Raw genomic sequence first — 16,308 nt, forward strand, 5'->3', positions numbered from 1 at the left:
CCATATGAAAAATCCACAGTGCGAGTATATTGAACAACGACAAGGTGCTAGCTGTTTAAAATAAACTAAACTAAACTGTCATCACAAACATGTGTCGAGGCAGCTATAGTCGCCTCAGGGAGCGGGGCATCCACCTACTGGCTACAGACAACTGGCTACTGCTGGCGTGCTCGGAAATTATGTTGGCAAACCTGGCCGATCTGGGTTTTGTGGTCAACAAGTAAAAGAGTGAGTTAACACCAAGAAGGGACACAACTTTTCCATTTCTGACTCTAAATTCGCTCATAGAGTGGACACTTTGAGTTCCACTCTGGCACATTTGGTTGAGAAACAGGTCTGTATTGTCTGTGTCTCAGGCTGTTGGGACTGATGGTGTCAGCACTGTTGGTGGCAGGCTGTACATAAGAGATTTTTAGCATTGGATGGCTTTTCTCAGACTGAACCCTGTGCACCACAGACCCCGCAGGGTTACGGTGTTAGTAACAGATAAACATGTGAGCGATATCTCACTCTGTCTGTGCATCCTGCTTGTATACGATTCACTCCTGGTAACCTTCAGGTAACCCTAAAGCCCAATCCTGCTTTTGTACCAAAATGTGGCAAGAAAAAGAACCTGCAAGAAAAGGGGGACCAGTTGTTTGAGTCCCACGCTAAGTTCCACAGATGTAAACCCATCATTAAACAAACAAAGACTTTCTCAGCGGATAGTTGATGCTATCACACTGGCCTACTTCAGCTCAGGTCTTAAGGTTAGAACTGGGTTGTGGGCACATTCCAGCAGAGGTTGCAAAACATAATACATATGGTTTTTAAAGGCATCCCTATCAATTATACAGTGCAAAACTCATGTCTAGTTACAACTTTGTTGGGTTCTCGTAAAGATATTGTCTGTGTTGCGTTTCCAGAATTGAAATGCCCGGCCCCCAGCAGGAGGAAACGAGCTGCTACTATAATGGACGTCACAACCAGCTTAGGTAAGAACCACAGCTCTAAACTAGCCAATAACCACATATTCAGTCATCTTCTGTCACACAGTTCAGGCTCTCCACAATCTCTGTAGTTGGACATCTTGTGTCGTTGACTTTTAAAATACTTATCTTTGCCATGCTATATATTAGTGGAAAGATAAAAGTGAGTTGAAACACTTTTTACTTCATACATCATCTACTTTATATGTCAATCTGTTCCTTCATACTGCTCTTTTCCACACTGAAGGGAGAGGGGGCCCTCATTTCTTGCAGGTTTCCCCCTCCCTTTTCCATTTTTTTGTCCTAGGATAGAGTGTGTCACATGTTGTACTGATTGTGATTTTGTCCTATTTTATTAAAACTGACCTGACTAGAATATTAAATAAGAAATAGAAACATTTCTAACAGCTTTCCAGTTCAGAATTCTTCTTCCCCCCTGTATCTTCTTACCTCATTTTTAATGACTCTTTAGGTGATGAAGATGACAGTTACATGGACAGCGATGAAATTGTTTCTCGCACCAACTTCCCTGAAAGTTGGCTGTGGTCAGACTTCATACTGCCTGCTTGTCCTCAGGGAAACCCTAACTGGTGAGTCAACTCAAATATAGACACAAAAATTACACTGATGACTTCATAATGACACCACTAGGATGTAGAGCTATTCTTTACCTCTCAAAGTGTTAAAACTTTTATTTGTTTCAGTGACACTACAACATTGATGAGACATTTTCCTTTGAGCCACTCAGTCACAACCTGGCAGTTCACTGGCATTAGTCTGTCAAGAACTCACGGTGAGGATTCAGTGACTAAAAGCTTCCTTGTGCTTAAGTTGGGTCTCTAGCCTTAAACCGCTCCCATCCATTACAGTTCACCTCTCTCTCTCTCTCTCTCTCTCTCTCTCTCTCTCTCTCTCTCTCTCTCTCTCTCTCTGTTTCATTACTTGTTTTATCGTTTTTTTTCATCTCAACTTAAGGAATCTGTGTTGGCGAGCCGTTAGAGGTCATTGTCCGGAAGGAATTCTTCATTGATCTCAGGCTGCCGTACTCTGCTGTCCGTCACGAGCAGCTGGAAATTAAGGCAATCCTCCACAACTACAGCCCCGATCCTCTCACCGTAAGTCTGTGTTACTCTGCTCTGCTGTTTCAGGTCCAGACCATCCTCACTTAGAGAACTGACGACCGTTAAGGCGATTGTGCAAGCAGCTTAAAGGCGAACTCCGGGCAATTTTTACGTTAATCTTGATAATATATATCAAGATTATCATATCATAAAGAGTGCCTTTGTGCCTCTTAACAGACACAAAATGCAATTAAAATGTCTGTGCAACATGAACAGGGCCCTTACATGACAACAAGATGCGTTTTCAACTCAGACATTGTTTAAATTCACCTACCCTGTTAGCTGCTAGCTGCCGTCTGGGATGAGTGAGTTCAGCCAGGCTTCGGTAATAATCATCAAGCAGCAGTTCTCTGTGTATTTGTAGCATATATATCCATTTTGTGTGCGATCCATCTGGCGTTGGTGAATAGTAGTCTCTGCAGTGGTGAACTGTGTGTTAGTAGCCTTAGCCAGGCTAGCAGGGCCGACCGGCATCCTTCTACTTCCTCCCCGCCTTCCTCACCTGCCGCGGCCGACAACAATTCACGGGCGCCCGGTGGTCTGGTGGATGTCCTCCAGAGGACAGTTCATGCTTTTGCGGCAAAGTTTTTGTGGCGAAAAAAGTTTATTTCCCCCTCAAAAATAGGTCATTGAGCACTGTAGTGGTTATGATCATATCAGTGACTATGTAACTACATGGAAACGGGACAAATGATGCCTGTTTCTTGTACAGTAACAGCGTTACAGGAGGCTAGCTGTAGTCTTGCGCTGAAGTCCCGCGGGAATTCAGTTGTAGCAGGAAAAGGTAAACAGCAGTGTGCAGATCGGAGCGTAGTGTGTGTGTATATATATATATATATATATATATAATTTTGGGAGTCATTGGCAATCGACCTATTCTGTCAGATAAGTATGAGCATGTGTTCCAGAAGACGTGCTCCACAGTGCTGCGGAGATTTTTCATTCATTCATTTTTCGCAGGAGTTTGCAAAGAAAAGGGCAAAGACAACACTACATATTGGACTGACATACAGTCTCTTTCTCCATCTTTGCCCCTTTTTTTAGGTGCGTGTGGATCTGACTGAGGAGGAGCATGTGTGCAGTTCAGCTTTTAAACGTGGGAAGTATCGCCAGGAAGTCAAAATGGGGGCCCAAACTACACAAGCTGTACCCTTCATCATTATTCCTATGAAAGAAGGAATATATAACATTGAGGTCAAAGCATCTGTTAAGGGTTCTTTGCTCAATGATGGAATCAGGAAGAAGTTGCTGGTGGTGGTAAGAAAAAACAGACTCCATCTAGGGGGTTTAAAGCTTATTTATATCATATAAGAACTGTTCTCTTTAATGTTCAAGCTGAAAAAAAAAAAAGTTTAAACTTAACGTATATTTACAGCGTTATGGTTTGAATGTACAGTATATGGATTTTGTAGGCAGCCACTTGCTTGATTTGTCTGGGCTATCCAAAATCACTGTTATTATCTATTTAATGATATGACAATGCTATGGATAGGTTTAGGCAGAAAAACGACTTGGTTAAGTTTAGGGAAAGAATCATGTTTTGGGTACTGCTTGTTGAGCTTTGTTGTTGTGGTTACAGTAAAAAACGTGTTATAGGTTAGTGAATTATAGTTGTCGTATGTTTAAAAAAAAACATTGACTGCCGGTTGGATACAGTAAACCTGTAAACTCCTGTGTTAAAGTCAGTTAAAGGAATCAGTCATCAGACGGACAAAATCATCCAAAATAGTTTTAATTTCTCATGTTTGTCCTCGCTGTTGTTTTTCCAGCCTAAAGGCGTACTGGTTAAATCTCCTCAGATTATAATCCTAGACCCCACTACTAAAGGTGTAGGTGAGTTTACCCATTAATTAGCCACAATATATAGTAATTTAGTAATATGTTTTTACCATTTTCTACCTAATACCCTGACTTGCCCACTGTTTCTCCCTTTAGGTGGTAAACAAGAAGTAACTCTCAACAGTAGAATTCCTGTAAAAGATTTGGTCCGAAACACACCTACTAGCACACAGATCTCTGTGACAGGTCAGATATTATGTTATATTTCAGCATGTTATGTCATACAGTGGCTGTACAATGAACTCTGCATAGGTGTTAAAGGACCAATATGTAATATATGTACTGTAATAAATCCAAAAATTTAAAAAAGCGTCATTAGCTATTAAGGAAACATGCTAAGTTGAAATACTATCTTTTCTGACAACAATGCTAATGCCAGTATTTTCTCTCTTTGAAATTTCCGTTCCGTGACAAAATTTCTGTTTGTGTTTTGGCCTGTGTGTTGTTATCAACTGCCCAGTTTGACAGCCAGGCCAGGTTGCCAGATACACTTGTAAAAACGTAAACCCAGCGCGCTACAGCTGTAACGTTAGTACAGCCATGAAAGCAGCAAACAAACAAACAGGATCAATGGAGATAGATTTTACCCGACCTAACAAACCCGGCATGTTTCTAACAGTTGTGTGACCAGAGGCAAACCCCGGGTAAATATTGGAGATGTATTTGAAAGATGGAGACAGCTTAGAGCCCAAAAGGACGCCAAGTTGGCTAATTTCCTCCTGAACAGGTAAGCATAGTGTCATGAACGGTAATAATTAAGAAAGAACCCGTTAGTCCCACATGAGTTTAACCTTCTTTATTGGCGAGCGTACACGTTTTTAGTCATTCACTAGGCGAACACAGATGACGTCACGACTGTGACTACGGTGGCCTGCAGTCACTTATCATTACATCTCCCCCTTTAAGTGAGTAAACAAAAATTCTTAACCTGAGATACACATCTCATCACATGAACATTGATATCATGAATTTAGCAGTTAACCTTTCCTTTAACTCTAGGACTCTGGGGTAGACTGCCCTTAGTCCACAGCAACGTAGACATTATTCTGCCCTCGATAGTTGCTGTTCCTATGTGGATATGTTGAACAGTCCTTGAGTGGTTGCTGTGTAACCTCAGTGTCACCACATTGAGTGTGGACTCAGATATTTAAACAAATTTCTGCATTCCGATCATTCATCACATATTGTCTAAATAAGTACTAATAACGTGTGATATACATTTAACATAGAACACAATGTCATATTGGTTTAACAGTCTCATACTCATTATTTCTTTTCTTCGTCACACAAACTCTATAGAACAGAGGAAAAGAAGTGTGAAGTGAAACTACACTATGTGTCTAGGCGTCTCTATGTGGAACTCTAACCTCCCGCCCCCTGGATGTCACCATCACAGCTCTGTGTGGAGTCGAATGCTGTGGAGCACACACTCTGATCAGAGGCATTGTCTCTGTGCCCGGGACTAGCCACAGGTAGGGTACCGCCGGGCAGCTGCACTGGAGGTCCCGCAGACTGCAGCTGCTGCTGGTCTGTTGGATTAGCCGGCTCTAGGACAGCCAGCAGATGTCTCCTGTTGCCTCGCAGCACTGCTCCGTTGATATGATATCAAGATATGGATCAGGCTGCTTCAGAACATGCTTAGCAGTCTGAATGGCCCCCTCCACAGCACCATTCACTTGGGGGTAATGAGGGCTAGTGGTTGTGTGCACAAACCCATACTTCTGACTGAAGTCTTGAAACTCTGCAGACGTAAACTGTGTGGCATTGTTACTCACCAGCTCCAGTGGTATTCCCCATCTCACAAACATGCCTTTAAGACTGTTAATAACTTGACGGCTAGATGTCGTAGACAGGTGAGCTATTTAAATATCCCGAGAGTAGTAGTCAGTCACAATGAGATAATTCTTTCTCTCTACCTCACACAAATCTGCAGCAATGCGCTGCCAGGGGCCACCCAGTAAAGGAGTTGCAAGGAGTGGTTCTCGTCTCTGACTGGGCTTATTTTCAATGCAGAATTTGCATTCTGACACGGCCTGTGTGATCTCTGAACTGATGCGCGGCCACCATACTAACATCCTGGCACGTGCTCGACACTTTGTCAGTCCTTGTTGTCCCTCATGCAGCTGTTTCAGCACATACAATTCTAATGCAGCAGGAATGACAAGCCTGTCCTGGGATAACACTAACCCATCTGCTTCTGAGAGTTGTGCCCTTGCGGAGTAATATCCGTGCAGAGATGAGAACAGTGCTGCTCTCAGTGGCCATCCTTTCCTGAAGAAATCCATGACTGTTTGCAGCTCTCCGTCATGCTGTGTGCCTTCAAGGATTTCACAGAGTTTTTGTGATGACACCGGTGCATTAGCTACTACTGACTCCACATATGCTTGTACCTCGTGGTCTGTTCTCTTTTCAACCATCTCAGTCAACGGGCTTCTGGAGAGGGCATCAACAACAACCAGCTGTTTCCCGGGAACATGCTTGGCAACTACATGGAACCTTAAAAGGCGCATGAGGAGTCTTTGGCACCTTGGAGGGGCTTTCTCCAAGTCATGTGTCTTTATAAGGGGCACCAGTGGTTTGTGGTCTGTTTGTAGACAGAAACTGTCCATGCCCTGCACATAACGTGCAAAACGTTCACATGCCCACACACCTGCCAAACACTCTTATTCTATTTGAGAGTATCTCTTCTCAGAGTCAGACAGCGTGTGAGAGCAGAATGCCACTGGCTTTAACTCACCCTCATGTTGCTGTAATAATGCAGCTCCTAAGCCATAGCTACTTGCATCTGCGCTTATCACAGTTTTCCAGTTGGCATCATAAAATGCCACTCTTTTATTGTCCTGAGAACAGCATCTAGGCGGATGTCATGTTCCTCCCTGGTTTCTCCGAAAATCAGTATGTCGTCCATCACTACAACAACTCCCTCGGGACCCTTTAGCGGTGTAGCCATCTGCCTTTGGAAGATTTCTGGAGCTGACGTTATTCCAAATGGCAGCCGCTGAAAACAGAATCTGCCTATAGGGGTTATGAAGGCTGTCAATTTCTGGCTGCTTGTATCCAGGGGAATCTGACAGAATCCACATGAAGCGTCCAGAGTAGAAAACACCTTAGCTCCAGCCAGCTTCGGAGCAATATCTTTCAAAGTTGGCAGGATGAATCTGTCTCGCTTAACTGCCTTGTTCAATCATTTGAGATCCACGTACACCTGAACCTGGTCTTTGTTCCTCTTTTCCACAGGAACCATCGGGGCACACCAATCTGTGGGCTCCGTGACCTCCTCTATTATGCCCAGGGCCAGCATGCGCTGCAGTTCAGCTTCAACTTTTGAAAGAAAGGGAAAGGGGATATGGCGTGGTGTTGACAGAGTATAGCGTCGGCTTTCAGTTCAATTTTGACAGGGTCACATTTAAGCAGACCTATGTCCCCAAACACATCGCTAAGCATGACTGTGTCGATGCCATCGACTCTCATTACCAGTCCCATCCTCTTGGCAACACACCATCCCAGCAGGTTGTGAGAATATGGCCCCTTTTGACAGTTACCCAGTAGTGGTATTTCTGCACTTTGTACTGACTCATGGCCTTTCACTTTGCCACCTGGACTGGTGATGTTTGGTTTTTCCCTTTTTCCCATTGTGACCAGCTCTGTGGCAGTCTGTGAAATGCAGTCTCTGACCTTACACTGATGTCTGCACCTGTGTCAATCTTAAATTCCACAGTGCTTGTGGATTTACAGGTAAATCCACAAGCCACTCATTTTCTGAATCTGGTTACTCAATTATGGCTGGTGTAGCTTTAGTCACTGCTCCAAGGAAAAACATGTCCCCTCTGTCTGCCTCTTTTAGCATTTTAGTTTGAGAAGCTGCTTTAAAATGTCCCATTTTGATGCGCCCGGGTAGCTCAGTTGGTAGAGGGGGCTCCCATATATGGAGGTTTACTCCTCGATGCAGCGGGCCCGGGTTCGACTCCGATCTGCGGCCCATTGCTGCATTTCATTCCCCCCTCTCTCTTCCCTTTCATGTCTTCAGCTGTCCTGTCAAATAAAGGCCTAAAAATGCCCAAAAAAATTATCTTTTAAAAAAAATAAAAGAGTTGTAGATTGCCTCCGCCTCTCTACCCATGGCATAGAGGAGCGCGTTGACCTGCGCTTCCCTACTGTCTCTGTCAAACTTCGACGCCACCCAAAAGCGATCGAAGCGACGGCGCCACATTGGCCAGTCCGCCAGGTAGGTGAAGTCAAACGGTTCTGGTGGTCTGAGCTTGACATTACAGCTTTGTAGGCGATCAGTCGGCCACTTCTGACACTATGTCATGAACTGTAATAATTAAGAAAGAACCTGTTAGTCCAACATGAGTTCAACCTGCTTCTTTATTTGTGAGTGTATACGTTTTTAGTCATTCACTAGGCGAACACAGATGACGTCACGACTGCGACTATGGTGGCCTGCAGTCGCTTATCACTACAATTAGCTTCAGGCTAACATCTGCCAAAACTTCAACTACATGGCGCTTCAATACCTCACTGTTAGAAGATCCCAACTTTACAACCCTTATAAGGCGAGAGTGGAGATGAACGACTCTCCAGACATCTCACCTTCACTGCTGTGGGAAACTGGGAAGGCCGTAATCAGAGGAAAAATCATATCATACTCTTCATTTAGGAAAAAACAGCAACAACAATTGGAAAATACGTTAGAACAAAAAATCAAACACTTAACGAATGAAATATCCCACCATCCCAGTGAACCAAAACAAAAGGTTAAAAGAATTTAGAATACAACTTTACAATATTATACAGGAAAAAAAAAACACAATTTCAAATTCAGCAAATGAAATATAATGGTTTTCAATACAGTAATGAAGTAAACAGTAAATATTTAGCAAATCTACTCCAACACAAGAAAAAGAAATCAATCATCCCAGCCATCTTGGAATCCCCAGGAAACATTCATCAAAACCCACAGGATATAAACAACATATTTCAGAATTTCTACAGCCACCTCTATTCCTCCACTCACCAACCTACACAATCAGAAATCAATACCTTCTGAAACATTCTGACATTACCAAAATTAACTACAGAACAAACCAACATTCAAGATGAACCCCTTACCTCAATGAATTTACCAAAGCCCTCAATAAAATTCCTAACAACAAATCTCCCGGACCAGATGGATTACCAGCCAAATTCTACAAACAATATTGGGACATATTTTCACCACTATTCAACAGAGTAATTATTGAAATAAAAACCTCCTCCACCATACCCACACACATGAATACAGCAGCCATGACATTACTCAAACACAACAAAGACCCATCTCACCCCTCTAGCTACCGACCCCTCTCACTATTGAATACTGACTTGAAAATTATCACCAAAGCACTAGCAACCAGAATAGAAACAGTCACTTCCACACTCATTCATCCAGATCAGGCAGACTTCATAAAAAATAGACACGCCACAGATAATGTATGCAGACTTTTCAACCTATTCAATATATCGCAAGAAACACAAAAGAGAACCATTATTTCACTCGATGCAGAAATAGCTTTCGATAAGGTAAACTGGTCATTTTTATTCAATACACTTCACAGGTTTGGGTTTGGAGAGTCGTTCATCCACTGGATTAAAACACTGTACACATCACCCAGGGCCACCCTTACCACTGACGGAATCACTTCACAGAGCTTCATACTGCATCAGGGCACCAGACAGGGATGCCCTCTCTCGCCTTCCCTCTTTGCTATTTTCATTGAACCTCTCACAGCAGAAATACGCCAAAAACAGCATAATCAAAGGAATTCAGGTAGACAACGTACAACACAAAATCAGTTTATATGCAGATGATCTTTTACTTTATTTACAGAACCCACAGGTATCACTTAAAGAAACTTTCATATCATCAACAGATTCTCCCATGTCTCGCATTACACTATCAACTGGAATAAATACATTTTACTACCCCTCTCAGATGACGCATGGGATTTTGGAGCTCAGGACACTTCCCTCCACCTTCACACAGGCAACATCAAGTACCTAGGGATTCAGATTTCCTCCAAGCTGTCGGAGCTTTTCACCCTCAACTATACTCCCCTCCTCAGGAAAATCAAAGACGAATATAAATGCTGGTCTAAACTCACACTCATCGGAAGAATATCTGCAGTCAAAATGAAAACCTACCCCAGATTAACTACCTTTTTTCTATGATCCCATCACTCCTACAGACAAATGGTTCAACACTCTCAATGCATTAACAACACAATTTTATTGGAAAAACAAAAAACCCAGAATATCACTCTGAACACTACAAAATAAAATTCACATGGTGGGCTTGAGGCACCAAACTTCCCTCACTACTTCCTTGCAAATCAATTACAGTACATGGTTAAATGGATCAGTATACATAAGCACAATTACCCGTGACTGGAACTGGGACAAAACCAATGTATAAACATTCCAATTGAAGATCTCCACTTCCTCTCACAACCAATCAAGAAATCCAACTTCTGCCAACGCATTACCATCTATTCAACTCTGACAGCCTGGTGGAAAACCATCCAAATCACAAAATCATCACTAGAATCAAACAAGTTCACCCCACTCTGGCACAAGCCAGTGTTCATGTTAAAGAACAAAGCTTTTTACTTCTCCACATGGGCAAAAAAGGAATCACACACCTTCACCACCTGTTTGAGAACAACCACTTCATGTCATTTAACACACTCACACAGAAATATGGGGTTGGGAGAGAACAATTCCTTCAATATCAACAACTTATTATTAAAGATAAAATCAGACTCACCAACAACACATTACAACCCTCTCAGCTTACAGAAGAACTTGTGAAAATTAATAACTTAAAAAAACTAACCTCCCGGCTATATACAATGATTTCCAACCTACATACAACAATAACACTCCCAACAACCAAGTGGGAAACTGATCTGGCCTTCTCTCCCACCCCTGATTACTGGGAACAGATCTGTAAGAATACTTTTTCCATGACTGCTAACACAAACCTGCAGCTTATACAATACAAAGTCATTCACAGATCTCACATCACCCAAAGGATATTTGTTCAAAATGGGCCTAGCAAAAACAGGTATCTGTTCACAATGCACCTTAGGTAGCACAGACGACTATCTGCACGCCATGTGGCTCTGTCAACCAGTTCACTCTTTCTGGATCACAGTCACTGAGACACTGTCCACCACCCTGAGCTACAGAATCCCATCATCTCCAGCACTCTGTCTCCTTGGTGACATCTCCGAAATCCACATCCCGCAAAAATTCAGGAATCCGTTGTTCATTTCTCTAGCTGTTGCGAAAAAAGTAGTCCTCCAAAACTGTAAATCAAAGAAATCTTGCCACATCAATCACTGGACAAATGTAATCTCAGAATACATCTCAATGGAAAACACAATGCACACAGAGGGAAGCAAATGTCAGCCTCTGAAGACACCTGGTCCCCATTTCTAATGTTTCTAAATTCAACAAAAACCAGACATATACCTCCCTCCTCCATTATGTAATACCCCGCCTTCCCTATTTGTTTCACATTATTTATATAATTTAATTATTTTATTTTCCCCTTTTTTTCCCTTGCAGTTACCACTTTACTCATACACACATGCACACACTATCCACACTTATGCATAACATGTTTTTCCAACTCCCTTCAACACGCAAACCGTGACCACTCAATGTGAATCACAGATCATTCTACCCAATCACTAATAATACGTGCTTGTGTTTGTCAACTGTCCTGTCCAGTCCCATCTTGTCAGTTCTGTTATTGTCCCGTCTCACTTCCCTCTGTTGTCCATTTGTCACCTTGTCACGTTTTATGTGTTATGTGTTACACTCCGTACGTGGTGCTTTAATCCCCCCCTGCCCTTATATGGATCCAGGGTCTCACTCAAACAGGGTGAATGGTTATGGTAGGGCAACTGTTAATGCACTGAATGTAATTCTAAATCTGAATATAACATACTGTGTAAATAAAATATATAGCTTTATTAAAAATAAAGTTGTCCTCCGAAAAGGGGGGGTGGTGGTGATAGGAAAAAAACAAAACAATTAGCTTCAGGCTAATTTATCACAGCTACTAGGGACAGGCATTTTGTGTCATTTCAACATTTGTGTAGCTACTCACATTGAATTATATAGCTAGAGTACCCAAGTTTGTTACTCGCAAAAACAATTGAGACACAGCCAGTAAAGTGATCCCGATGGGTCCTGGCTAACTCCGCCATGCTAACCCTGCTAAATGCTAACGTTACCGGAAAACCAGGCAAGCGGGCCACGGCTGTTTACAACGTGTAGCCTCTTTAGCGGCCGTAGCCGACAACGGTGAGTTATTTGAAGCCAAGAGAGGGAGGCTGTAAATCGGGAAGAGAGGACCTTGAGTTTGCAGTGTGTTTAGCGATTGTTTCCATAATTCTAATAATAATAATAATTCAATAAAGTGTGTATTTCAGTCGGGTGGAAAAGGACGGCAAGGTAGTGGTATTTTTAGCGGTTCTTATCATAATTCTAAGCCGAGGAAGTGTCTGTCTGGCGTGTGGAGAGGCCGGCGAGGTTGTGGGGTTTTTAGCGGTTCCTACTGTAATTCTAAGCCATAAAGTGTGTCTGTCAGTTGGGTACAGAGCTCCGCGTGAGCATGGGCTTTTATGATTATTCAATATAGCCATCATCTAATGTTAGCTACTCCGCTGTGCTGTGGAGTAATGTCTGGCTACGTTAGACTAGCATCTAACGTTAGCTACTCCGCTGTGCTGTGGAGTAATGTCTGGCTATGTGAGACTAGCATCTAACGTTAGCTACTCCGCTGTGCTGTGGAGTAATGTCTGGCTATGTGAGACTAGCGTCTAGCAACATTGTTGGATGCTGCGGTCTCAGCCAGGGAACCAACGTGAACTTAGAGTCTTGGGAGGAGAGGGAAGGGGAGCTGACTCTCTCCAGTATTTTGAATTTGTACTGCAGTAACTATTTTAAACACTAGTTGTCAGTATTACATATTGCACCTTTAATTGGTAAATTATGTGGGAATTATGAGGTTGTGGGAACCTTTTCATGTTTGTTTAATTGTTTCTTCCTGTTGATTTATAATAACATTTTGTGCGTGTGTGTGTGTGTGTGTGTGTGTGTGTGTGTGTGTGTGTGTGTAGGGAGAAAACAAGTTTCTGCGCTGGTGGAGAACGTCGTTAGTGGGAACTCTATGGGTACTCTGATCGTCCAGCCTGGCGGCAGTGGAGAGTCGAACATGGCCGACATGACCCTACCAGTCATTGCAGTCACATATTTGGACAAAACCAACCAGTGGGAAACTGTGGGCTTTCAGAAACGTAACGAAGCCCTTCAACACATCAAGACCGGTGGGCTCAAAGATGTATTTATTAGCACAGATAACAGAAATATTAATGATTGATTGATTCCCCTCCGTGTGGGATTTTAAAGTTTCTGATTGGCAGAATTGGTATAAAAAAGCAGTGTGGTAGACAGGCATGCATGCTATAACCTTGCCCCACATAAACTAGCTAGATAGAATTAATAGTCTGAATGCAACACATAGACTCATAGACCATGTTTTAACCAGGATTATCAGTACAAACAAAAACCTATGCCAGCACAATCATTTGAGAGATGCTATAATCACGGAATGTAACAGGACTTCTCAAAGTGGTTGTGTGCTGTTTGTGTCCAGGCTACCAGAATGAGCTTGCCTACCGTAAAAATGATGGGTCTTTTGCTGTGTTTCAGCAGAAACAGAGCAGCACCTGGTGAGGCATCTAAACATCCATGAACTCATATGTAATTGTTTGCACATCCTCCTCTAACTTAGATTCTCACAATGTGAGGATGGTGTTTGTCATGTGTGAATAAATGAAACTAAGCTTCCTCTCCTCTCTAAGGCTGACAGCTTATGTTGCCAAGGTGTTTGCCATGGCTCACAATCTGGTGGCAATGCAAAGTCAACACATCTGTGAAGCCATCAGGTTTCTGATTCTCAACGCACAGCAACCTGACGGCTTGTTTCGAGAGATTGGATATGTGTACAGTAACGCAATGCGTGTGCGTGTACTGATTTCATTGACATCAATTCTTCATCTTTGTGCTACAAAAATAGCTAATTGAGATGAAAAGATGATATGAGTAAAAACGTGTGTGTGTGTGTGTGTGTGTGTGTGTGTGTGTGTGTGTGTGTGTGTGTGTGTAGAGTGGGGTGGTAGAAAGAGAGTCAGATGCCTCCATGACGGCCTTCTGCCTCATTGCCATGCAGGAGTCTCGCCCACTATGTGCTGCCAGTGTTAATGTGAGTATCTCACATCAAAACAATAATTTCTCTTTCTTGTTTGTAACTTTATTTGATTAGGACAATGCACATTAATCAACATTTCTGTAAATGCGCCAGTGTTAGCCAGTCGGCTAATTTAATTTAATTTCTCTCTCACCTCTGTCATTTCTTCATTTACTGACTCCACACCAGTGATAACGAAACAAAGATTGAAGCACTGAACCACTATAAAGCAAATGACCATTTGCAAAGCCCTGCCCCCCCCCCCCTTAGGTACTGTTGCTACCCCAGTCTCCTGACAGGACATAATGCAGTTTCTAATAAGAACAGGGACAGGTTTTCGACTCAAAATTATGAAACATTTTTTAAAATTGGTTCTTTATTTCAGACAAAGGAAGACTCAACAAAACACACCCTCACACACAAAAACACCACCAGCCTATATGCAAACAGAAATGATGTACGTGCTTATTTGCATATATACATATAGAGTGGGGAAGTGAGATCTGATTACAAGTGGTCACTCAAAACGCATTTGATGTGATCGGATCACTCAGGACAGATTTTAATACCAGGTCACAGACACCTCTTTGACATGAGTGTGACGTAATAAGGCCTTGTCTCTGTCGGTCACATGATTGTGGCGAATTAAAGAGAGGCACCAAAACATCTTGCTGTGAAACACTTGCTTTGAAAGGTCGATACTATGGAGTAGTCTGTTTTGAGAACGACATCACTACCCCACACCCCAATAGTAATTGTAACTAATGACGGCTCAGTATAGCTCATGAGACACAGAAGAGAGAGGGGACATTCCAGTCTCAGCTATTCTCCCAGGATCAAATGTTACAACATTCCTGAACAGATATGGATTGAAATAAAAGGATTACTTTTATCCGACTGTTATTCCCATACCCATTATTCTCCTTTCTCCTTCCTTCGTCTTTTCCTTCTGTTCAGGGGCTGCAAGCCAGTATCGACAAAGCAGTGGCCTACCTGGAAAGGCATTTGCACCACCTCAGTTACTCATATGCTGTTGCCATGACGTCATATGCCCTGGCCAATGAAAACAAACTGAACAAGGAGATCCTCTACAAGTTTGCTTCCCCAGGTATCGTCATACAGCAACATTCTTAAACTAATAGATAATAATAGTATATGGTGTGGTGTAAAGATTCAAATATAACACATCCATGAATAATTTTAATACGTTTATTAGCGCCCGACCGACACACATGGTATGGATGATAATATATAATAATTTTCGCTCACTACAGGAATATATTATAAATATATATACAGTAGATACCGTAAATTCACAAAATATAAAATGTTAATGTGAAATATCTGATTTATGAATTTATTCTATATCTGTATCAGTGTTCATTTTGACAGCAAATTCTGATTTAGTCTTAGTCTTTTGAATAACACACCATTTAGTTTTAGTCATATTTTAGTCTAGTCTTAAGTCTTTTAGTCTTAGTCTAATTTTAGTAGACTAAATATCATAAGAGTTTTAGTCTTAGTCTAGTCTTAAGTCTTTTAGTCTTAGTCTAATTTTAGTAGACTAAATATCATAAGAGTTTTAGTCTTAGTCTAGTCTTAAGTCTTTTAGTCTTAGTCTAGTTTTAGTAGACCAAATATTAGCAGATTTTAGTCGACTAAATCTACAGTGGATTTAGGTGACTAAATGTTTCTCCAGAATTTCCGGTCATTGGAAGTATCCATCAGTCTGTTATGGAATGGTATTAAAGTTTGAATATGCAATACAGACACAGATTTAACGGTTGGTCCTAGACCTAGCTCTGACATTCCTGTTGTTCATCAGACAGGTCATTGCCCTCGGACCGGGTGCACTGCAAAATGTTAGCCTGTTGCTAACGAGCCAAGTCAACTGAAATCAGCCAAAGCTGTGTAACTAAGACTGACCAACCTACCCTCAGAGATCCGCTCTGATTGGCTCTCTTCTCCATTTGTCCCTCCCTAACATTTTTGTCTCATTTTTATTTGTTGACTAAAGTGTCTGTTATATTTTGTCACAGTCTTCGTCATCATATCTGACTTTTTATTTAGTTTTTAT

At 42.1% G+C, this 16,308-nt stretch overlaps 2 protein-coding genes and 1 long non-coding RNA gene across 6 annotated transcripts in view; 2 read left to right on the forward strand and 1 right to left on the reverse strand.

Annotated features, from left to right (window-relative positions):
- Positions 1 to 16,308, forward strand: part of LOC116065088 (NACHT, LRR and PYD domains-containing protein 3-like) — a 321,141-nt gene that overhangs the window by 139,084 nt on the left and 165,749 nt on the right. The window lies entirely within an intron of this gene.
- Positions 1 to 16,308, forward strand: part of LOC116065087 (complement C3-like) — a 119,679-nt gene that overhangs the window by 25,564 nt on the left and 77,807 nt on the right. For all 4 annotated transcript variants that reach the window (XR_004898729.1, XM_036007041.1, XM_031320549.2 and 1 more), the window contains exons 17-28: positions 906 to 974; positions 1,441 to 1,558; positions 1,673 to 1,761; positions 1,944 to 2,083; positions 3,134 to 3,346; positions 3,859 to 3,922; positions 4,025 to 4,114; positions 13,102 to 13,308; positions 13,638 to 13,713; positions 13,846 to 14,005; positions 14,151 to 14,246; positions 15,189 to 15,339. Coding sequence is in view for 3 of the 4 variants with exons in the window: in XM_036007041.1 (XP_035862934.1) it covers positions 906 to 974; positions 1,441 to 1,558; positions 1,673 to 1,761; positions 1,944 to 2,083; positions 3,134 to 3,346; positions 3,859 to 3,922; positions 4,025 to 4,114; positions 13,102 to 13,308; positions 13,638 to 13,713; positions 13,846 to 14,005; positions 14,151 to 14,246; positions 15,189 to 15,339 (1,473 nt within the window). In the remaining variant the exon portion in view is untranslated. The remainder of the gene's footprint in view (positions 1 to 905; positions 975 to 1,440; positions 1,559 to 1,672; positions 1,762 to 1,943; positions 2,084 to 3,133; positions 3,347 to 3,858; positions 3,923 to 4,024; positions 4,115 to 13,101; positions 13,309 to 13,637; positions 13,714 to 13,845; positions 14,006 to 14,150; positions 14,247 to 15,188; positions 15,340 to 16,308) is intronic.
- On the reverse strand, positions 2,324 to 11,271 carry LOC116065094. The gene is made up of 3 exons (XR_004108660.2): positions 10,995 to 11,271; positions 7,681 to 7,687; positions 2,324 to 2,337 (listed from the first exon to the last, which is right to left on the reverse strand). It is a non-coding gene; the product is annotated as an uncharacterized LOC116065094 (long non-coding RNA).

This window comes from Sander lucioperca, chromosome 11 (genome assembly GCF_008315115.2).
Source record: "Sander lucioperca isolate FBNREF2018 chromosome 11, SLUC_FBN_1.2, whole genome shotgun sequence".
In the NCBI taxonomy this organism is placed as follows: domain Eukaryota; kingdom Metazoa; phylum Chordata; class Actinopteri; order Perciformes; family Percidae; genus Sander; species Sander lucioperca.